General features: G+C 40.6%; 1 protein-coding gene across 1 annotated transcript in view; it reads right to left on the reverse strand.

The window, feature by feature from the left end:
• Nucleotides 1-461: 461 nt before the first annotated feature.
• LOC126850586 (microtubule-associated protein futsch) overlaps nt 462-24,558 on the reverse strand; it is a 50,814-nt gene continuing 26,717 nt past the window's right edge. The window contains exons 8-9 of the mRNA XM_050593730.1: nt 6,428-24,416; nt 462-5,198 (exon numbers count right to left, since the gene is read on the reverse strand). Coding sequence (XP_050449687.1) covers nt 5,029-5,198; nt 6,428-24,416 — 18,159 coding nt within the window. The 3' untranslated portion in view covers nt 462-5,028. The remainder of the gene's footprint in view (nt 5,199-6,427; nt 24,417-24,558) is intronic.

Raw genomic sequence — 24,558 nt, forward strand, 5'->3', positions numbered from 1 at the left:
TGAGAAACGAGATTTCTGACTAGAGCCCCGCGAGTATCCGAGAAAATTTTCGCGACGGAGGAAAGGAGCGTTTTTTATTTTATTTTATTTCGCCGTCCCTCCGACAACATGAAACGAAAAACGCGAGCGAATCAAGAAGAGAAAATGAGCGCTCTCCTCCGTCTAACGATCCGATAATTTCTCTCTCACATAATGATATTCTTGATTGTTTGTCGTCTTCTCGTCGGAGAAATATATCGCCGTTCTCGCACCCGTCGAGCACCGCGATTCTGGGGGTTCGCACAGGTGTTGAGGCTCACGTTTTTCACATCTTTCTCTCTCTCTCTTTCTCTCTTTTTCTCTCTCATATATCTTTCGCTCTATTTCTCTTTCTCACATTCTCACTTCATTTATTAAATACTTCGTTCATATATTATATATAGATATCTATATATATATATATATATATATATATATATATATATATATATATATATATATATATATATATATATATATTTTTTTTTCTTCCCTTTCGCATATTTCCCGCTAATCTGTTTCGGTGAAAGCTCGTTCCTAATCTCTTATTTGTTCTTTTTTTATTATTTTTTTATACTTTTTATTTAAATTACTTCCATAAATTTTTTTTATTTTTCGTTTATTTAATCTATCCTGCGCGCATCATCATCGATCGACAATAGCTTCTCATTTAATAGTTTATTAATTTATTCTGTTCTCATTTAAAAAAAATTTAATTTTATAATTTTTAACATCCTACCTAGATAAAACTGGTCATTATATTACTTGTCAATAAATAATATATAAATACATAGGTACATACTTCATCGTCATCATCTCCCTTTTCTCTTTCTTGTGCTTTCCTCTCTCTCTTTTTTATGTTATAGATCTATTTTCCCTTGTATGCCGATAATTCTCTATCATACGTATATGTCAAGGGGTATCGGTAAATACTATAAAAACTTCTCTATTCATTCACGAAAGAGAAAACGATGATGATGATGATGATGATAATGACCCGCTCTCACGAACGTAATCGTAATAATATTAATAGAGTAATCGCAATAATAATAATAATAGCGTAATATCGCGCAATGATAACAAGCACAATAGTAGTTAAAAATAACCGGTATATAATAATAGTCTTATTTATAACAATATCGATTATTCTCCTTCTTTTTTTCCTTCTTTTTTTTATCAATGTCACAATGCCTTTCTCTCTTTCTTTTACATGTTTTTTTTCTATTATAAAATTTTCTCGCTCCCTTTGCTCCTCTTTTGCTAGTCAGCGAAATAAAATCTTGATCGCTCATAATTTAATTGAAAAAAGAAAAACGATATAATCAAAGTCTTCTCGCAAATTTTCTCTCGGCAATTGATTTTCATTATTCAAACGCCCTTCTGCGTCTGGTGATACAATGATCGCGCGATAAACAAAGAGAATGAACAATAAATAATCAGATAAATGAGACGAATGATGAGTACATATACGCGTGTGAAAAGCAAGTCGGAACAAAAAGTATCAAGTGTGTAACTTACACAGACGGTAAAAAACTTACGCACTAATCTATAGAAACCGGACCCGAAGGCCGCGCTAATATCGCGTGTCGATTGCAGCGACAAGACAAATCGTTTTTCATCAAACACCTCCTGCCGATCGCTCGCCTCGATACCATATCGTATCTTAACAAAGGTCATCAACGATCGGTCTAATCGAGCACCATCATTTTCGTGTAGGCACGAATGTGTCTCGTATAGAGGAGAGCTTTCTCCGATCTTCATTCAGCGAAATCCATTTTTTTTTTTTTTCGTCGTAGGATATACTTCATGTTTCAAGGTAATGTGTCGAGGACGTCCTAATCTATCTCGCAAGCGTCTCTTATCTCGAGATTTCTCGACTTTTTTTTGCAATCTTCAAGTAGTAAAATCCGATGATGGTCAGCCTCGTGTTTATTTAGCTGCGACGTGAACATAAAGACGACTTTGCGATAAATGTTACTTTTATTTTTCGTCTCCATGGATCTCGCTAGAATAATGTGGGCAAAGGTGTCCTCTATAAGTTACAGTTTCGGTATATCGCGCTTAATCGCACTTGTCTCTCCGTTATCTCTTGCATATCGATTCTCCTTCCACCCTATATATTTCGTGTTCCCTCGTAATTTCAAGACGATGATCGATCTCTTCTACGTACGCCCTCGATACATCCCTAAATCGCAGCTGTTGATTGCTCAAGATGGTTGTCGCCTAAACCGACACGTTTTGATTTCGATTCAAATTTATTAGCGTCACATTGATTTGACATGAAGTGACAATTGCGATTTAGGGGACTCTCACACGGACTCGGCATTAAATGGATTTCTTAAGGTTACTACTACACGTATGTTTAGAATCAAGATGCTTGACCTGGTCTCTCTTTCAATCTCATAAGAGAAAAAAATATCGAAATGAATAGTCAGACAGCACAAATGTCGAAAATTGTAAAGATTTACCTTTGAAAGTTCTTTACGTTATATACATACGTCTTAAATTTTTGCATTATTTAAGCAAGGTTTATCGACATCTCTTTACGAACATTCACTCGTAAACATTTCCTGTAATATGATCTCAAATGTTTTTCACGCCCTCGTTGTGCGGTAAAAATGAATGGGAGATCGATTCGTTAAAAATCGTGTTTCAAGTATTGAGGCTCTCGAATAAACGGGATGTTTGACATCCACGTCCGCGTTATCAATTGTCGTCACTATACTGCATCACCGTTATCATCGTCTCGTCAGTTTGTCACGCGCTTTGACATTTCGATAAAACGCCCTAGTTGAGAGAAGGTTAAGTACAAAAAGTTTTATTGATCTTAATGAACTCTTCCGAGTGAATTCACATGATGTCACGTGATGATTTCAAGATCGCCGACGATCAACCGCGAGGTCTATCTGGAAACGAATCTATTCAAGAAATAACAATCAGTTATCTTCATATCGATATCGTCGATACCTCAGAAAATAGTAATCGAGCGGAACAGTCATTCGAATATTTTTCTTTAACTTTGAATCTCCACTTGAGCGCGAGCTACTTTATGATACGTCGTGATAAAATCGATGGCATGATCTTCCTCGTCTCTCATTGTAACGGAGCTTTAATCTGATCCAGTCTTCAGTGCTACATCATGCTTCAAATATCCAGTAATATATCTCTTTTACTGTCTGTCAAACAAGTTTTCTCTATCACGGACTGTCCTCTTGAAAAATGCTATTCTCGATCACTCCTCCATCCGACATTTTTTCCTTCCAGAAATATTCAGAGATCACTCGGATCTCATTTGCAAGAAACTTGTTTGTGCGATGCTACAGTGATTCGATCATTAAAAATATTTTTCACTTTTATTTCCGACAGTTTTGTTATTAATTTCCACTTGACTAACAAGATTCCTCCTAAATTTCTTTTCTCTCTCGTCATCCTCCACGGAAGATTGATGTCTCCAAAAATCAAAACCATTGTTCCAAAACCAATAGACATTTCGAAATGCATCATCATCGTCCTGCGCTTTCTTCCACGGAACGAAACGCTCTTTCGGACTTGTTCGAAAACATCCTCGTCGGACTCCTCGACGCCTAACCCGGCCACGTCGCTCACGCGGATCCCAAGATGACAAAAATCTGTCATCAAGCTCGCGCGACCATCGCTCTCTACATATTCTCTACGATATAGAAACACGACACACAGATAATTCCCTATCCTAGTAGACTTTCCAATGAAATTTAACCGTTTTTATCTACGCACGAATAGACATTTACGACGAGAAAGGGGGCCGTTAATTACGTAACAACGAAGGATAATGTTTCGCGGATAACGTGCAATCATTCTCTCCTTGCACATCTCGTTTAAGGACAACGATCCATCATCGATGGATCCGTCAAGCGCGCTTCTTTCGTTTCCAGTTCACGATATATCTCACCGCGTGAATATGACACTCTCCTTTTCTCGTGTCCTCATCCTTTTCTCACATATTTTTTTTTTCTTTTTAACTGATACACTGAATACTACGCGGTGCTCTTGAAGCGGCAGCTGTGTCAGATATTAAAAGTTTTACTTTAATCTGCTGCTCGAGAAGAGGGTAGGGCGCGAGAAGATCTCGCATTGTGAGTGACACTGCGATCGTTCGATTCGCTGATCTTGTGAATCGGCAATCCTAATTAAAGTCACAATTTAAGCGCTATAACGTAGATTGCCCCAAGCCGCGAAATTTATGAACTTTTGACATCGACTCGCGATTGATCGATCGATCGAGCAATGTCACATCTTCTTCGCTTTCAGAGCGGAATCTCTGCGAGAAGGAGAATTCCCGCGATCGTCCTCGACTTGAGCAGTGATTGATAAGGTATTGCAGGCGGTATCAGCGCGCTACATGGACTGCGAACGGTGTGCAAAGTGTAGAAATACAAATATTCGTTAGACCAAAAAGGAGAACATCCGCCGCTGTTATCAACACAGCGTGATCCTTAATCAAATTATCTATATTTTAATATAATCGGCTTCTTAGAAGTAAGTAATTAATCTTTTTTATACCTTGTGTCCGTACTAAAGAGAAAAATCCCTACAATCTCTCGTCTCGTCGCCCGCACCGTCTCCTCGCAAAAGAATTACGGAGAACGTATGTTAATTTAGATTAGAATAGGTCTCGATCTGAGAACTGCGCGAACTCGAAGATAGGGTCTTTCTTCTTCGAGACAATCTCTACATAGAATTCGATAGGGTCTTCTACGATCCTGCTAGGCCGCGGAGCTACGACTGCGAGGGAATCTCGAAAATTCGAAATGCCATCTCGTTTGTCTTTGGGTCTTCTAAGGGAAAGAAGGAGTCAGGGCGTCAAGGCTCGCCCTGACGGGACGGTAGGTCGGTCTACGCGCGCGCGCTCGACCTCTTCTCTTCTATCTTTTTTTTTTTTTTTCGTAGGAATGGGTCCAAAAAAGCGGAATGATGACGCGTTCCGGACGCCGCTCAGAACTCGACTATTACGGCTGAGCAAGCTGCCAATCCCTAGAACTCGAGCCTGTAGGCGCTACAACTAGTCTCATGATCCTGGAGATTGATGGTGCACCGGGACGCGGACGGCGATAGATCTATGTGATTCGCAGCGAGTGCCTCCTCGTTGTCGGCAACCCAGTAACCCAGAGTGTCGGTGTCATAAGTTGGGATCATGGTTATCTCTGAGAAAAGAACGCAAAAAAGAATGCACATTTATAAAAATCAATATTATTATTTCGATATTATAATATTAGAGAAAAGTAAAGTAAGAAAAAGGATTGTAATTTCTGTAGCTTCTTTATATTCGATATAATTTCAAACTTTAAAATAGCTAGAAGAACTTCTTTTGTTTACATTTAGAGTTATTTTTATGTTACTGCTAGTACGCTTCAGAATCGTCTATTTTACTCACAATTGCTACTCCACGCAAAGCGAGGTTCAACACAAATCTATGTCTAGCTTTTTGATAGTGGACCCCCTCCCCTCCCGCAGGGGTGGGAGAAAGGGGTTACAAAGTAAGGTTCCATATGAGTTTACACCTTTCCACATCTTTTATATTTACGCATTTAAAAGTATATGCGTTGAGACAGTATATTCCTCCCCCCCTTGCGGGGGGGAGGGGGGGGGTTCCACTATCAAAGAACTAGACACATAGGTTCGCTTCGCGTGGAAAGTCGAAAAATTCAAACAGCTTCGTCACCAAAAATGTAAACAAACACTTTTTCCACGTCTGATTTACACAAATACAACGTAAACAAACTTTATTTTTCCTTATTTTACAATAGAAAAAACATTAAAATTGTGAAACTTTAAATTTTCATATCTCTGGAACTAGAAGAGAGCGCTACAAAATTTAAAGTGCGTGTTACTTAGGATACTCTGTAATATATGTAAAAATGAAAACAATCCGTGAGGTGTAAGTTAATGTAAACATTTAGCTTATTTAAAATGAAATATATTTTTAAAACTGTTAAAAAGAAATTTGTTGTGAAGATTAAAGTTTATCAGATTTTCACGATTTAAATTTAGCGTTATTTTTAATCTTCATAATAAATTTTTTTTGCAAATTGAAAGTTCTGCAATATATATGTATTTTACTTGAATAGAATCTGGAATAAAATTTTTCTAGCACGCGCATTGCTTGACGTAGCACGACACAAAGTATAATAAAATGGTTTTTTTTTTAAACTCAATAATAATCTCAAATATTTCAAAATTGTGATGTGATGGTAGAGCAAATTATATTTTAAAGAATTTAAATTCAGAATAAAAATAAAAATAAAAAAATATATAATTATTTTTTTTTAATCTATAATGAAAATTATTTCTGTTAAATTTTATAATAGTTTGTCATAGAGAGAAATGTATAAATGTATAATATTCTTAAGATATACATTTTCACTAAACCTACCGAGATCCTTGTCTTCCCAAGTCTTCTTAGCTTCCAGTAGAGCATCGTAGACTTCTCGGCTCGGCTCGGTGCCGCTAAAAACGTAGTATCTCGCTCGCACTCGCTTAAAGAATTCCAAAGAAGTGTAGTACGAATTTCCGTGATGCGGCACATATGCCAGGTCCATATAAACCGGTTGGATTTTATTTTTCGAATCCTTCAACTTTTTCTCGTTTTTACCAGGACTTTCCGAGCGTTTCTTATTTTTAATATTCTCAGACTGAACTTTCTTCGCTTGCTTCCGCTCTTTCTTCGGCGTGCCAGGCGTTCCTTTATTCGAGATCTCATTAGTCGTCGGGGCAGGAGATGGTAATCTGAGAGGTTCCCCCCAATCTTTTAATACGTCGAAGTTCAAGATATCGGAAGTCGATTCGCTTGAACAGGATGCTTGAGCGGAGCTCTTCAGGTTAAATTTTCTGGGAGGTTTAGGAGACGGCAGGCCGAGAGGTATGCCCCATCCTTCCAGAGGATCCTTCTTTGAGTCACCCTTTGCATCTTCCTTGTCGTCGTGGAAAGAAGACGACGGATGATCCTTTGCATCGTCCGCCTCATGTCGAAGACTACCGTTTGTGTACCTGGGTGCTATGCCACTGCTAAAAGCACCGTTGGCCTCCTTCATCTCCTTGTGCTCCATCAGCGCCTTGTCGAAATCGAGATCGGCCTCGTCGACGTATCTCTTCGCATCCGGCTTCTCACCGTAACCACCAGCGAACTCCTTTTCGACCATAAAATGACCGTGAATGGGAACAGGATCACTCTTCTGCACACCGGTCTCTCCATGGAAGGTCTTCATGGCGGAGATCTGAGTCGGTACCGCTGGCAATTCGCCGTAGAAGCTGCTGCTCATTGCGGCTGCTGAGAATTCGATTTGGTGTTCTTTCTGCTCCTCCTCCTTGTCGGACGATTGCTCGTAGCGACGTGTTGCTTGCGGTGAATATCCCATTTGCGAGGTCGAAGATAAAGGCGAGCTCGGCGGCTCGTCGTCGGAAATGGTGTGCGGTTCCTCGCTGCTATCCCGTTGAGCCTGAGTCATGATCTTGCTGCTATGCTCGCTCGAAGGATCGCGATCCTTGTCGCTAGTCGCGTCATCGGATGCCGAACTGCCGCTACGCTGCAACTCCGAGGACTTGACGCCGCTGATGATGCTGCTCATTGCACTCTCCGCAGCGTCCTTACTCGGCATACGCTCGTCCACCTTCACGTCAGTCTTCTCCGCCAGCACAACGGTCTCGCCTTTTTCATTCGTCGCCTCCGTAATCTCTCTGATAGTTGTCACTATCTCGCCTTCGTCGGATATCATCTTCGTGGTAGTGATGGTGGTACGGATCACGTCACCCGATCTGAAGCCTTCCGGCGTGCCTGTCGATGATCGACCGTCGGATTTTCGATCAGGCGTTGATCTACCCGATAGATGCGGCTGGATTGCACCGTCTCGAATCAATGGTGACATGGGTATCTCCGGCGTGGATTTTCCGGTCGAGCCGCTGAAGACAATGTCCTTAGGTAGCGAAATGTCTGGCGAAGATTTGCCGGAGTAGCTCTTGTCATCCGATATCAAATCTTTTACTAATGGCGAGGGTTCAAACTTCTCGACACCTAAGCGTTCCTTCGTCGTGGACTCAAGCTTATCCTCTTGCTTGAGATCTGGAGTTGATTTGCCGGAATCATAGATTTTTGCATCAGGTGTCGAAGTGCCTGACGTTACCGTTGTAATAGTTTCCTTAATAATTTTTTCCGCGGACTTGGTGGTCTCCGTCGTCATCTTATCTGAATCGATCAATTCCTCCAGCAATTTTTCGCTGTCCACTGTATCAGAGCTCTCTTTCACATCCTTCTTCGTGGTGACCTTGCCATCCGGACCGGTGATTGTAGTTACCGTCGTCACGATTCGCTTCACATCAGCGCTGCTCGTCGCGTCAGGTGCGCTTTCGTCGCTCACAACCCTATAGGTTGTACCCGAGGCAGGATCTGTGTAAATTTTGGAAGGATCAGTCTGTAATAATTCGGCATCTGGCAGTTCCTCTGTCACGATTGTTCTCGTTGTTTTCGTTGTAATTGTCTTTACATATTCGCCAGAGTCTTCCTTGGAATCGCTCGTTTCTTCCTCAGGAACGATGATCTCGCGTCTGATTACCTTTGTGATAATTTCGGGCTCGTCCTGCTCGATAATTTCACGTTCGACGACTTTAGTGATTACTTCCGGTTCGTCATGCTCCACGATCTCCCGCTTAATGATTTTGGTAATCGCCTCAGGTTCGTCCTGCTGGACGCTCGGCCGTTTGGTTTCTTTAGTTTCTATTTTATCGGATTCCGATTCCTCTTGTGGTTCAACTATTTCGCGTTTGATTATTTTTTTAACTACGATGACGTCGCTATCCGATTCAATCGTAGGTTCACCGGATGTCTCGGCCGTCTCTTCCTGCTCAATTATTTTGCGCTCCACGATCTTCTTAATTACAATGTCATCAGAGGATTGATCCTCTTTCGAAGTTTCTTTTTCGGATTCATCTTTATCGATAATTTCATGTTTCGCATCGTGTTTTTCCGGACTTTCCGCAGGAAGATGCGGCTCTGTAATCTTGCTTTCCCTCAGTATCGTAACAGTTTGCACGGTTTTTGGATCTTCGACGTCGGTTATATGAGTCGTGGTAAGAATGCTCTCCGATAATTTTTCAGGCGCTTTGTCAGCAGCTGCAATTCCAGACTCGGGTGTCGCGTCGTGAATGAATTCTGGTGTCGATTTGCCGGAGAGGGTGGTTATGTGCGTCGTCCGCATCTCCGTCATACCGCCGCTAAAAGCTTTGTGGAACTGGCTCTCATAATCCATCGAATAGTCAGATTTATCTATTTGTCGCTCGCCGGATTCCGAATACATCCCGCTCATTCTGTATTCGATGGAAGATTTCCCGGCATCATGCGGCAGTTCGTAACTCACATCCGCCATTTTGTCATAACCATAAACCGCCTTATCGTAGTCCTCTTCCGGCTCTTCCTCTTGGTAAATCTCAACGTCGATTACAGATTCTCTCGGTATTTTCTTTTTTAATATAATCTCCTCTACAATCTCCAAGATAATATATCTCGGAAGGGAAGTTCTGATAATTATCTCCTCGAGTATCACTTCCGTGATCCTGCGGCCTTTCTTTATGTACTCTTCCTCTAAAAGCTTTACGATCTCCGTTCGTTTTTCCTCCGATATCAAGATCTCTTCGTCTATGTGCGGTTCAGATCGAACTGGACTGTCCTGGGTCGATTTGTCAGAAGGGATGGGCTCTGGACTAAGACTGGGACTAGCAGAAAGAGCTTTCACATCTCGAGCACTGTCAGCGGGGGATACCTTGCCGTCAGGACTTTCGCTCTTCGTAGTGTCGCTTGGCTTTTCATGAAGATATTCCTGAGAAACGGTAGTTTGTTTTAATTTCATATCGGTCGGTAAGATTGGCCTATCTTTTTTCTCGTCTGGACTTTTTTCCTTTAATTCCCCTAAATCACCTTCGATCAAGGTATTTCTAGAAATATGCTTGGTCATAATAATCTCTTCGATTATGGTTATAATAACGTATCGTGGCAAGCCTTTGAGAATGACAATCTCTTCCAATGTTTCTGGCGTAATTTTCTTTTTCTTCGCAATAAATTCTTCGTTTATATATTTTTCTATATCTGCCTTCTCTTGTGGCGGCAATGTCGTCATTTCTTTTTTGTGTTGAGAGTCGGATTCATCGTCGACAAAGTCAAATACTGTATTTCTGGGCACATTTTGCCGGCTGATAATATCTTCTATTATTTCCATTACTATAAATTGCGGCACCGAATACGTCATAACTAATTTCTCGATCACTATTAAACTAATTTTCTTTTTTCTTACGATATACTCTTCCAAAATGTATTTTTCAATTTCTGCTTTCTTCTCGGCTGTCACTTTAACGATGTTTTCTTCCTCGTCGTCCGATTTTTCTATTGTTCTTGATTGCGTAATGTCAGGTTCTTCGAAATCAGCGAATCGTTTCTCGCGAATTTTACGCATTTCCTTTTGAATCATTTCAGGAGATGTCGCAGGACTCTTCTTTTCTTTCGGCAAGTTTTTATCTTCGTCCTTCTCGTCAAGCGATTTCTCTATATCAATATGCTTGAATGCTTCCTTTTCGTCCTGAGGGAGTACTTTCTCTGGCAGCTTGTCATCGATTAAACTAGATCTAGTGGCTGGGATTTTATCGTCAATATCGAAAACGCTTTGTGAACGCGATCTATCTTTTGGGGTTTTATCTAGTGGCGAACTGGCTCGCGACGATTTAGCGGATTCATCCTTCGGAACTTTTTCACTATCCAAACTTGGCGAAATCTTGGTATCGATATCACCGGGCCTCTCACTAGTAACGCTGGACGATCTAGACTTTTCTTTCTGATCGAATTTGTTGTCAACTAAATCCAGTAATTTCGAGGTATCAGATAGTGATATCGGTTCCGTTTTGCCGCTGATAATGTGTGATGATATCATCTTCTCCATTACATCTTGTCCGACTTGTCCGCTAAATATTTTCGATTCGTCAATATCTATTTTTTCTACAGATTGTTTATCCAAGTCGCTGCTAGAAAATTGCGATTTGTCGTGCGGCGTAGCATCATCCGACTTAATATCCAATTTTTCAACAATTGTCAAAGGTTTTGTGTCGATAAAACTCGGACATTTATCGCTGGCATCTTCGTAATATTCTTTACCGCCGACCTTACTGTCTGACATCTTCTCGTCGGATTTATCGCTGGCAATGCTGGGAGATTTGCTCCGATCAACAAGTGATTCTAATTTGTCAGAGACGGTAGGTGATATCGATTTTTCAAATGGTTCTGCTTTCTCGGTCGTGAGACTCGCGATGCTGGATGATTTGGATTTATCGGCTGGCGGTTCAATGACATCTTTAAGATCTGATTTGTCCTCCGTGATACTGGTCCTTCTCGAGCCAGATTTTTCACTCGCTATACTCGGAGATTTACTTCTGTCGTGTGGCTCTTTTATTATTTGAGGAGAAACCGGTCTTTCAATTGGTTCTTTTTGATCAGTTGTCACAGTAGGCGATCTAGACTTGTCAACTGGCGATTCTGACACGTCTTTCAAGTCTGCGGTATCTCTAACGACACTCGACGGTTTGGAGTAAACAGCTGATTTCACCTCCTCGGATTTTTCGCTCGGCGATATACTTCTATCAAAATCTTCTTTTTTATCTGAAATTGATTTCGCTTTGTCTATCGGCTCTTTTTGATCAGATGTAATACTCGCCATACTCGATGACTTAGATTTATCCATTAGATGTTCCGTAACTTCCGTTAAATCAGATTTATCTCCAGTAATGCTTGACGATTTTGAATCATCGACTGATTTTTTATCATCGAATTTATCGCTCGGTAATTTTTCGATTTGATGTTCCGCAACGTCTTTCAAATCAGGTTTCTCGCCAGTAAGGCTAGGTGATTTAGAACGATCCGTTGTTTCCTTCTGCTCGCTTGTAGCACTTACAACGCTGGCAGATCTCGATTTAGCTGCCGTTAGTTCCTTTTCATCTAACTTATCTTCAGCAATGCTCGGTGATTTCAACCTTTCTTCGAGTTCTTTTGAATCACTCATCGCGCTCGGTGATCTGGATTTATCGCTTGGTAATTTTTCAATTTGTTGTTCCGCTATATCCTTCAAATCCGGTTTCTCGCCAGCAATGCTAGGTGATTTAGAACGATCCATTGTTTCCTTCTGCTCGCTTGTAGTACTTACAACGCTGGAAGATCTAGATTTATCTGCCGTTGATTCCTTTTCATCTAACTTGTCTCCAGCAATGCTTGGTGATTTCAACTTTTCTTCGGGTCCCTTTGAATCACTCATCGCACTCGGTGGTCTGGATTTATCGCTCGGTAATTTTTCAATTTGTTGTTCCGCAATATCCTTCAAATCCGGTTTTTCGCCAGCAATGCTAGGTGATTTAGAACGATCCGTTGTTTCCTTCTGCTCGCTTGTAGTACTTACAACGCTGGGAGATCTAGATTTATCTGTCGTTGATTCCTTTTCATCTAACTTGTCTCCAGCAATGCTCGGTGATTTCAACTTTTCTTCGGGTTCTTTTGAATCACTCATCGCACTCGGTGATCTGGATTTATCGCTCGGTAATTTTTCAATTTGTTGATCCTCAATGTCCTTCAAATCCGGTTTCTCGCCAGCAATGCTAGGTGATTTAGAACGATCCGTTGTTTCCTTCTGCTCGCTTGTAGTACTTATAATGCTGGAAGATCTAGATTTATCTGCCGTTGATTCCTTTTCATCTAACTTGTCTCCAGCAATGCTCGGTGATTTCAACTTTTCTTCAAATTCTTTTGAATCACTCATTGCACTCGGTGATCTGGATTTATCGCTCGGTAATTTTTCAATTTGTTGTTCCGCAATGTCCTTCAAATCCGGTTTCTCATCAGCAATGCTAGGTGATTTAGAACGATCCGTTGTTTCCTTCTGCTCGCTTGTAGTACTTAGAACACTGGGAGATCTAGATTTATCTGCCGTTGATTCCTTTTCATCTAACTTGTCTCCAGCAATGCTCGGTGATTTCAACTTTTCTTCGGGTTCTTTTGAATCACTCATCGCGCTGGGTGATCTGGATTTATCGCTCGGTAATTTTTCAATTTGTTGTTCCGCAATGTCCTTCAAATCCGGTTTCTCATCAGCAATGCTAGGTGATTTAGAACGATCCGTTGTTTCCTTCTGCTCACTTGTAGTACTTAGAACACTGGGAGATCTAGATTTATCTGCCGTTGATTCCTTTTCATCTAACTTGTCTCCAGCAATGCTCGGTGATTTCAACTTTTCTTCGGGTTCTTTTGAATCACTCATCGCGCTGGGTGATCTGGATTTATCGCTCGGTAATTTTTCAATTTGTTGTTCCTCAATGTCCTTCAAATCCGGTTTCTCGCCAGCAATGCTAGGTGATTTAGAACGATCCGTTATTTCTTTCTGCTCGCTTGTAGTACTTACAACGCTGGAAGATCTAGATTTATCTGCCGTTGATTCCTTTTCATCTAACTTGTCTCCAGCAATGCTTGGTGATTTCAACCTTTCTTCAGGTTCTCTTGAATCACTCATCGCACTCGGTGATTTGGATTTATCGCTCGGTAATTTTTCAATTTGTTGTTCCGCAATGTCCTTCAAATCCGGTTTTTCATCAGCAATGCTAGGTGATTTAGAACGATCCGTTGTTTCCTTCTGCTCACTTGTAGTACTTAGAACACTGGGAGATCTAGATTTATCTGCCGTTGATTCCTTTTCATCTAACTTGTCTCCAGCAATGCTCGGTGATTTCAACTTTTCTTCGGGTTCTTTTGAATCACTCATCGCGCTGGGTGATCTGGATTTATCGCTCGGTAATTTTTCAATTTGTTGTTCCGCAATGTCCTTCAAATCCGGTTTCTCATCAGCAATGCTAGGTGATTTAGAACGATCCGTTGTTTCCTTCTGCTCACTTGTAGTACTTATAATGCTGGAAGATCTAGATTTATCTGCCGTTGATTCCTTTTCATCTAACTTGTCTCCAGCAATGCTCGGTGATTTCAACTTTTCTTCGGGTTCTTTTGAATCACTCATCGCGCTGGGTGATCTGGATTTATCGCTCGGTAATTTTTCAATTTGTTGTTCCGCAATGTCCTTCAAATCCGGTTTCTCATCAGCAATGCTAGGTGATTTAGAACGATCCGTTGTTTCCTTCTGCTCACTTGTAGTACTTACAACGCTGGAAGATCTAGATTTATCTGCCGTTGATTCCTTTTCATCTAACTTGTCTCCAGCAATGCTTGGTGATTTCAACCTTTCTTCAGGTTCTCTTGAATCACTCATCGCACTCGGTGATTTGGATTTATCGCTCGGTAATTTTTCACTTTGTTGTTCTGCAATGTCCTTCAAATCCAGTTTCTCGTCAGCAATGCTAGGTGATTTAGAACGATCCGTTGTTTCCTTTTGCTCGCTTATAGTACTTACAACGCTGGAAGATCTAGATTTATCTGCCGTTGATTCCTTTTCATCTAACTTGTCTCCAGCTATGCTCGGTGATTTCAACTTTTCTTCGGGTTCCTTTGAATCACTCATCGCGCTCGGTGATTTGGATTTATCGATCGGTAATTCAATTTGTTGTTCCGCAATGTCCTTCAAATCCGGTTTCTCGCCAGCAATGCTAGGTGATTTAGAATGATCCGTCGTTTCCCTTTGTTCGCTTGTAATGCTTACAACACTGGCGGATCTAGATTTATCTTCTCTTGGTTCCTTTTCATCTGACTTATCGCCAGCAATGCTTGATGATTCTGATCGTTCTTCCGGTTTCTTTACATCACTAATCGCGGTGAGTGAACTGAATTGATCGAGTTGTTCCACAACGTCTTTTAGGTCTGGTTTCTCGTCGGTGACACTTGGAGATTTTAATCGCTCAAACGGTTCTTTCTTTTCTTCTGCAATACTGATGACGCTCGAAGATCTGGATTTATCTGTCATTGTTTCCATCACATCTTTCATATCTGATTTTTCGCCAGAAATATTGGGAGACTTCAAACGATCCGTTGGTTCTTTTTGAGTATCTGTTACGCTTGTAATACTTGATGATCTTGATTTATCAGTAGGCATATCGATTACGTCTTTCAAATCTGATTTCTCTCCAGCAATACTAGGCGACTTCGAGAGATCAATTGGTTCTTTTTGCTCTTCTGTAACACTTATAATACTAGGCGATCTTGATTTATCATGTGATGCTTCAGCAACATTTTTCAAATCCAGCTTTTCATCGATAATACTTGGTGATTTTGATCGACTGGCAGGTTCCTTTTTATCAGTTACAATACTTGAAACACTTGGTGACCTTGACTTTTCGATCGGCTCTTTTATAAGATCCTCTAATTTTTCTTCAACAGGGCCAGGTAATTTTTTTATTTCTTCTGGAATATATTCTTTAACAATACTGGATGATCTTGATTTTTCAGATTCTTCCTCCTCGATGTCTAATTTCTGCTCGATAGGGCTTGGCGATTTGCTCTTGTCAATCAACTCTTCGATCGGTGATTTTTCTTTAAGTATTGATTCTTTAGATTCGCCAATGCTTGTCACACTCGACGATCGCGATTTATCTAAAGGAGGTTGTATTGTATCTTTCAGGTCTGTTTCATCGAGTTTCGGAGATTTTTGCGCGTCCTTTGATAATTCGGTTTCGTCAATAAATGACTTTGATGTCGGAAGTTGTTCCAATTTATCTTCTTTATCGCTCGCAACACTAGACGACCGGGCTCTCTCAATTGGTAGGTCCATATCTTTGAGATCTACTTTTTCTACAGAAATGCTTGGTGATCTAGAACTTACTTTCTTGCTATCTGATTTATCGCTAGCTACGCTGGGAGATCTACTTTTATCTTGTTCTTCAGTCTTATCAATATCTTTAGGCGATTCTGACCTATCAAAAATAGGGGATTTTTGTTTTTCTAAAGAATGCTCCACATCTTGAAGATCCGGCTTATCCGTGGCTATACTCGGTGACTTTGAACGTTCGGCTTCTTTTCTCTCGTCAGATCTATCGCTAATTGCGCTTGAAGATCTAACTTCGTCAATTGGTCCCTTTTCATCGTCATGTTCACTCTCGAGAATAGGTGATTTTTCACTTATTATTTCTTTCTCGATGGAGCTAGGTGATTTTGACTTATCAGTTTCCTTCTCCTCGGCTTTATCACTTAAAACACTAGGAAATTTATCCGGGGATTTAAAATCCTGCTCAGATTTCTCACTAACGATGGTCGGAGATTTGGATGTATCCACTGGTTCCCTTTCTTTTGGCGTCTCTTTTTCTTCAGATATTTTCTTATCGACTGATTCACTAACTATACTTGATAATTTAGATTTATCAGTTGCATCTTCTTTTTCTTCTTTATCACTAACAGGAGATTTTGAACGCATAGCCGATTCTTTATCGTCAGATTTTTCACTAGATATACTTAAAACATCTTTCTCTTCGTGTTTTTCGCTACTTGGCGATATAGATTTCTCCAATGGAGCTTTTTCGTCTAGTGCACTGGTAGTAATAACAGGCGATGTAGGTTTCAAATCATGTTCTTTTGTTTCAAACTTTTCTGACATGCGATCTTTACTTTCTGGACTCGGTGTTCTTTCTTTCGACATTTTCAATTCCTTGTCTACGACCGGTTTAATTTCTTTAACTAATTCGGATAATTTTTCAGTGACTGTTTCGGAGGCAACATCTTCTTCACTAATCGGTGTCTTCGAGAAATACATTTCATGTTTGTCCGTGGGTGACTTTGAAAAAATCGTCTCGGCCGGTGAAACATCTTCCGAACGGAGCGACTCAGGCGTTTTCGAGATACTAGTTGTTTCTTCTTTTTCAGGTTGTGAAATTGCCTTCTCGATTGGAAGTATTGGTTTTTCAATTGATTTGACTGGAGATTTTTCCGCTGTTGTATCATGAGGTAATTTTTGTACATCTTCGTGTATTATTTCAGATGGCGAAGGAGATTTCTCTTTTTCTTTTGTAGGACTTTCCGGTTTCTCAATCTTTTTAACAATTTCTTTAGCTTGAGGCTTCACTTTTTCAATCTCTCCTGCATCTTTAACTGGAGATTTCGGTTTTTCTCCCTCTTCGGACTGTGATGTATCCTTCTCGGCTGCAATTTTATCTGGCATCTTCAAGTCTTCTTTTTGCAAAGGAGATTTCGGTTTTGTAATATCTTCTGATTTCTCCGGCGTTTTTGGCTTACTGTCATCGATTGACGATATTTTAATGTCTTTTGGTTTATGCAATTCTGATTTTTCCAAACTGTCTTCAAGATCCTGTGAGTCATGAGTACCAATGGGAGATTTTTCCAAGCTGTCCTCGGGAGTGACTTTATCCTTACTTTCGGGCACAGATTTCTCGGAAATGCTATCTTTTTCAGGAGTGCTCACGCCCGAGTGCAACGAGTCTTTATCCAAAAGTAAAGATTCTTTTTCTGGTGTTGATTTAACGGATACATCTTTGAGAGAATCGTCCGGAGTGACGGTCTTCATAAAAGTTATGCTCCCGGTCGGACAAATCTCTATTTCTTCTCTGCCATCCTCGCTGCACGCTGTGACCAACATTCTTTTCACAGTGCCAGAATCTTCGTCAATCTTTACAGGTTTATCTGCTGGATATTTCTCATCCTTAACTTCTTCGAGAGGTTTAGTTACATCCTCAACATGCGGTTCATCTTTTGCTTCTAGTACTTTATCTTCCGGCTCTTTTGAGATACTGGTTCTTTTATGTAAAGTTTCTTCGGATAACTCTGGAGAACTCTTTTCTTCTTTAGTTATTGAAATTTCTTTAATTTCTGTAGGCTCCAATGACTTAGATTTTGTATTGTCTTTAAATAATTCTGTCTTTGGCTCTTGTGCGAAGCCTGTTGCATCTGCGAGTTTCGTTTCTGGCTTTATTCCTTCGGCAACTTTTTCAATAAGTTTTTCAGAAGAAACGATATCTGTTAATGTTTCGTCTTTAACTGGAGTTGTCGGTTTTGATTTATCATCTTTTGTTATAAGTTCTTCGACTTTTTCTTTCGCAGGTTCAATTTCTTTCGTTTTATCTGTCGCAGTCTTCTCGTCAATTAATTTCGTGCTTGGTGCGATCACTTTAGAAATAACTTCTGGCACAGCAGTTACATCAATTGAAGGCCGTTTATCGGAGACGTCTTTAGGTATCTCTTTTTCTTTAAGTTCTTTCAATTCTTCTGCTTTCTCAATTAAAGATTTATCTTTCGGGGAAACGTCATCTGTTTTTTCTTTAGCCTCGTCCAAGTATTTCTCTGTAGTATCAACGATTTCCGATATCTCAGATGTCTCTGGTTCTTCAGGTTCTCGTTTTTTATCGTCAGATTTAATATCTTTTGCCACATCAATCCGAGGCTCTTCTTTCTCCACCTTTTCTTTAGTTTCTTGCACAAACTTCTCATCTGCCTCGACCACCTCGCTCATAGTATCTTCCGCAGTTTCTTCAATATCTTCCTTCTCTCGCATTTCATCTGCCTTCTCGGGAGACGTAATTGGTACATCGCGCACTTTATACTCTTGTTCGACAGCTTCGAAATCGTCAATTACATCTTTTTCATGCTCTTTTGCCGCAGGCAAAACCTCTGTTTTAATCGGTGAAGTCGCTTTCTTCTTTTCATCGAAACTCTTTCTACGTATACTGACAAAACCATCTACCTCTTCTTCCTCCTCTTCCTCTTCCTCGACAACGTTTTTCTCAGATGCAGGTGATAATTCTTTTTCGCCAACTTCATATTCAGGCATATCCTTTTTTTTATCTTTTTCTAATTCAACTGGAGTTTTTTTCTTTTTATCAGGACTGAGCACTTCATCGACCGATTCTCTTTTCTCATGCAAAACTTTCGGTTCTGGAGTTGCTTCCTCCTTGATTATGCGCGATAATTCTTCTTCGGTCACTCCAAGTACCATGTGCCTTGGCATTTTTCTTTTAATGATAATTTCTTCGATAATCTCGATAATTATTTTCTTAGGCATTTTATTTTTAACACAGATTTCTTCAAGTTCTTGTATATTAATACTATCTCCCTTAGAAACATATTCTTTAATAATATATTCTTCAACTTCTGCTTTTTTTTGTGGAGTTACCGGCTCTTTTATTTCTGGAATCTCCACGCTAGGAACTTCAATGATTGATTTTTGTTTTTCGTCCAAAACTTCTGTTTCTGATATCTTTTTTTCCTCTTTATCTTCAGGTGTCGTTCTGGAGATTGTCGATATCTCGTGTAGATCGGACTTTTCCTCGGCAACATCAAGTAATACGTTTTTAGGAATCTTCTTTTTAATAATAATCTCTTCAATAATTTCGATGAGAATTTTCTTGGGCACGGCCTTTTTAGTAGAAATCTCGTCGATTATCGACGCGGTTATTTTTTTCCCCTTACCGACATATTCATTAACAACAAATTCTTCAATCTCTGTTCGCTTCTGAGGTTTAATTGATTCTTCTACCTTGGTTGGAGAACTAGGAACTTCAGCAGTCGATTCTCGTTTTGCAGTTATGTCTATTTTCGATGTTATTTGCTCCTCTGCTGATTCCTCTGGCGATTCTTCCGGCGATTCTTCTTTAATTATTTCAGATAATACTTCCTCGGGAATGTCCAGTACCATGTGTCTGACGATTTTTCTCTTGACAATAATCTCCTCAATAATTTCGATGACGATCTTCTTAGGCACAACTTTTTTAATCGAGATTTCGTCGACGATTTCTATAGTAATTCGTTTTTCTTTGACAATATACTCGTTAACAATGTAATCTTCAACTTCCATTCTTTTTTCAGGCGTTATGGATTCCTTCGACTTTAGAATTTCGGGATCGTCCACCACGCTTCGTCTGGGCAGTCCTTTCTTAACGATAATTTCCTCGATAATGTAAATCACGCGTTCCCTCGGGATACGTTTCACCACGGTGATGTATTCGATCACTTCGATCGTAATCTTTTTCTTTTTCGTGATAATCAATTCCTCGATCACTTCCTCAATAGGTGCTTCCTTTTTGAGGACCTGTTTAATATCCTCCGGCAGTTTGGAAAGTTCCCGAGAATCAATCTCCAATTCCTTATCATACATTTTATCCGCGGTGAATTTCGGTGAAGTAGGCGTAGAACCGGGAGTCACCATCACTATCTCCGCCTTTGCCGGCGAAACCTTTTGCTCGAAGCTTATCACAGGATGCTCTATTTCGCTTTCCGCCAGCTTGTCCTCCAAGGATGGCCGTTTCGTCGTTTCCTTTACGCATGTGCTCTCAATGCCGGCCTGCATCACGTCTACTCGATCCGTATCGTCGTCGGGCAATTTTTTATGTTGATCACAAATATGCTGATCATCTTTTAACATTTCCGCGCAAATCTTTTCAGCGTCCTTCTTATCTTTCGTGATGTCCTTCACGGGCGAAGTTACTGTATCATCCTTCATTTTAATCGTTTTCACGCAGGGTTCTTCCTTAACTTCGACAGCACCGGGTTTCTCACTTGGCGCCAGAAGTTTGCCAGGTTTCTCGATAAGTTCTTCGACCTCTTCGTGAACTGGAAATTCTTCGGTAATTCCAACCTTCTTCGGTGTCACGATATCTTCATGAGCAAGTTTAGATTTGATTTCTTCCAACTTAGTATCTTTCTCTTGAGATATTTTTTCGGTTGGTATCGAGAGCTTTTTTTCTGTCGAAATTTCTTCTTCCGACGGTTTCCCTTCCGAAATTGGCAAGATTTCTTCTTTCTTAGAAGCTTGATCGAACAATGTTTTATCGGAAAGAAAATCATCTTCCTTGAGAACTTCGGCGACTTTCTTTACTATTTCTGTAACATCCTTAGGTTTATCTTCCAGATTAATTCCGGCAGTACCGGCGAGAACTTCTCCAACATCCCTGACGGCTTCTTTTACATCTCTATATGGTCCCTCTAGCTCCTCTTCATATTCTTCTTCAAATTCTTCATCCTTTGGTATAGCAAACTTAACTTTCTCCGGTTCTTTTATGTCAAGTGAATGGCTCTCAATATGCGGTTTTATTTCTTCTAATTTCTCGGCTACCCCTTCCAAAGTATCCTTTACAATATCCTTTATGGATGATACTTCATGTTGTATCTCTTCCTCTTTAACTTTTTCCTCCAATGATTCTAACGAATCTCTTAAACTATCTTTCACAGTTTTAAATTTCTTAGAGGCTTCTTCCAGAAGAGCCTTTACTTCTTCAACATCCTCTCCTATATCTTCTTCCTTTAAAAGTTCGATCTCCTTGGCAATTTCCTTATCGTCGACTGCTTTCGGTGATACATCCTTTGCGAATAACGGTTCTTCAATTTCAGCTTCTGTTTTTTTAATCTCTTCCATTTTATCAATCGGAAGCTTTTCTTCGATATCAGACACGCTTTTTCTCTGCGCATCAAATATTTCCTCTTGTATGAATGCCGCTGTTTCTTTGATGGCAGCCACTTTCACATCGACGACCGTAGGTTTCATTTTCTCAAACATTTCAGGTTTGTCGGCGGGTTTGCCAACTTTACGGAACATTTTCTCCATATCGACTTCTTCAAAGAACGTCTTTTCTTGGATCTTTAGTTCCTTTGGAGAACTAGATTTCGAAGACTTTTCATCAGAATCTTTGTCAGACTCTTTTTTCGATTTTTTGGTTAATTTATCAATGCCTTTCTCAAACTTATCTGCTACTTTGCCAAAAAAGCTGAAGACACCCTTCTGTTCCTTTACAGGTGGCGTGGGTAACTCTTTAATCTCTTGTGTAGTCGGCGAAGGCTTCTCCTCTTTTCCCTTCTCAAAATCTTCCATTCTGTAAAGCTTAGGATCGACTTCCTCGTGAACTGGCAGATCGGCGACCTCGTCGGGTGTCTTGACGATGTCTCTTTGCAAATTTTGCATCGCTTGGCGAACATCAAAGATCTTGACCTCCGGTTTAGCAGTCGCGGAAACAGTTTCCGGAACTATCTCCTCCTTCCACATTATAAGAGCATCCTTCTCTTTCACTTCTTCGATAACGTGTTTCTCGTCGATGTCTTCTTTTATTTCGTCCAATGGAATCCGCTCGTCTTCCGGCAAAGTCGGAGCGGTTGTAGTGGCTCCCGATTCTATCGTCGAGATTCGTTCTTGAGATTCTTCTCTCTTTTCAAGGATATGCTCCTTTTGGTCGACATCCGGCTTCATGTCTGTATCAGTCGTTTTCTTCTCTGACGAATCCAATTTGTCCGGACTGAGACTGGATGGTTCTTTTGTAATGTCTTCGCTGTCTTTTTTACCGGAGTCATCCTTCTCTTCGGCTTTCTGCACGATTTCAGCAGCAGAAGCTATTATTTCTTTTACTTCTTTTTGCAATTGTTCTTTGTGTTCTGAAAACAGCTCAGCAATCTCCTTGTCCTTGTCCGCAATTTTATCAACTTTTTTTTCTGGGCTCTCGTCTTTTCCTTTTTCCTCGGGCTCTTCTTTCTCACCTTTTTCTCTTATAGCCTCTGCATCTTGTAGGACTTTCGCTTTTTCCGATTCAGCTTCATCAAGAACATGTTTCTGTTCACCTTCGCCACTTTGAACCGAGTCCTCGGTGTAAATTTCTTCCTTTTCCACGATAAGATATTCGTCTTCCTCGGTTAATTCTTGGCTTTCTTTTCTGGAACCTTCTTTTTTAGGCATATCTTCAATCTCGGCGGTGACATCCTCTTCTGTGATATCTTCCTCTTTCTTATCCGTAGCCTCGGCTGTGATTTCATCGTCTCCCTCGAAACGATCATCCTTTCGAGTCTCTTCAATCCTTTCCGCCTTTTGTAGAACAGCTTCAATTTCTTCGACGACTTCCCTCTCTTCTTTAAGATCAGCCAGCACTTTACTTTCTATAGAATCCAGCGACATATCTTCAGACTGTTCGATTAAACTCTTATCAATTGGCTTTACGGCTTCCGGTTCTATGCCGGATGGAGTAGAAACCGTGGATGAATCGGTGGTGCCTTTGTCGCCCTTTACTTTGCGAATAACACCATCTTTGTCAGATTTCACGGAAGTGGTTGGCGTGCTACGAGTAGATTTCGCCGGACTGCCTGGCATACGAGCTTTACTGGGACTGACCGGTTTCGGACGACGACTGATCGGTTTCCTATCCGTTGGTTTAGGCTTCGACATTTTACTGACAGAAACCGCGGTATCCTTCACAACAGACTTCTCGACTTCGGATTTTTTTTGTTCCACCACTTTTCTGTTATTAGCCTCCTTGGCGCTCTTGGCTGGAAGACTGGGAATAATTTTGGGCGCCAGTTTTGCCTTTGGCGCGGCCTTTGATATCTCCGCCTTCGTAGCAGTCCCATTCAAGGTCTTCTTCGGCGTTGTAGGGGAAGACTTTATGGAATCTTTTTTTTCTGCGCCAGAAGGTTTAGCTTTTCTTTCGCTTGGTTTCGGCTTCGGAGTTACTTCGCTCTTTTTTAATTCGGTCTTTATTGCGGTTTTACTCTCCTTTACTTCTTTCTTCTTTGGCTCGGGCTTGACCTTGAGTTCTTTAATTTCCTTGGACGCTGTCTTATCGGATTCCGCTTTAATTAAATCAGCCTTTTTTGTTTCGTCCTCTCGCTTCTCGGGTTTCTCTACTTTAATCGGTTCCTTCTTCGATTCCTTTTTTACTTCTTTCAATTCTTTCTCAATCTTCTTGCTTTCCTTTGCCTCAATCTCGATCTTCTTATTTTCCGCAACTTTCTTCGTCTTTATTTCAGTCTTGGGTTTACTCGTGGGAATAATCGGCGTCGATTGAGGGGTTGTTTTAGGAATAGCCTCGTCCGCAGCCTTAATAGACTTGGGCTCTGATGGTTCTCTTTTCTCTTTCTTCGGCTCTGAGATTTTTTTCGATTCTTTCTCGATAAGGCCGAGTTTCTTGATTGGTTTGTCTCTGAGGGTTGCCAGAGACGTTGACGGCGACAGTGTTTTTGCTGAACATACCGGGTGCTTTAGGAAATCCAGATGCTTGAGTCGTTCGAAACCTTCAAAAATCTTGTGCTGCGGCGTGCTGCCGGGAAAGAGGATTCGCGTGATATTATCTTCAGGATTAGCCGGTTGCCAAACCAGGAGAGCGCATATCGACACAAGGTTTTGAATCGGGAATGTGAGATTATTCGAGTCCTTCTTGTGAGAACCGGCGAATAGCTTTGAATCCGAGGCGTGCCACTTGGACAGAAACTCGCGCACTTCGCGACTGTCTTTGCTCGGACTAAGCACATACATATCCAGAGTGCCGTGGCCTACTTTGTGATAGAGATTAATCGGCTCCGAATCTCTGTAGCAAGGATGAGCGCGGAGATTGATATGCCGAAGATTCAGCACCATCTCCTGACCGATATCGGTGAGATTGAGAATGAGTGGATCGATATCCTTATCGCCATCGGGTGAATTTGATTGTCTTCTTTCCTGCATTGTATATAATTTTGTATCCGTGCTTATATAGTAGTAGATATAGTAGTAGATAGACATATAGTAGTAGATATTATAAGAAAGTGTATTGTAGAATGTTAATTATTAGAAAAGTTATTTAATTATTTAATTATTATTA

Source organism: Cataglyphis hispanica, chromosome 6 (assembly GCF_021464435.1).
Source record: "Cataglyphis hispanica isolate Lineage 1 chromosome 6, ULB_Chis1_1.0, whole genome shotgun sequence".
In the NCBI taxonomy this organism is placed as follows: domain Eukaryota; kingdom Metazoa; phylum Arthropoda; class Insecta; order Hymenoptera; family Formicidae; genus Cataglyphis; species Cataglyphis hispanica.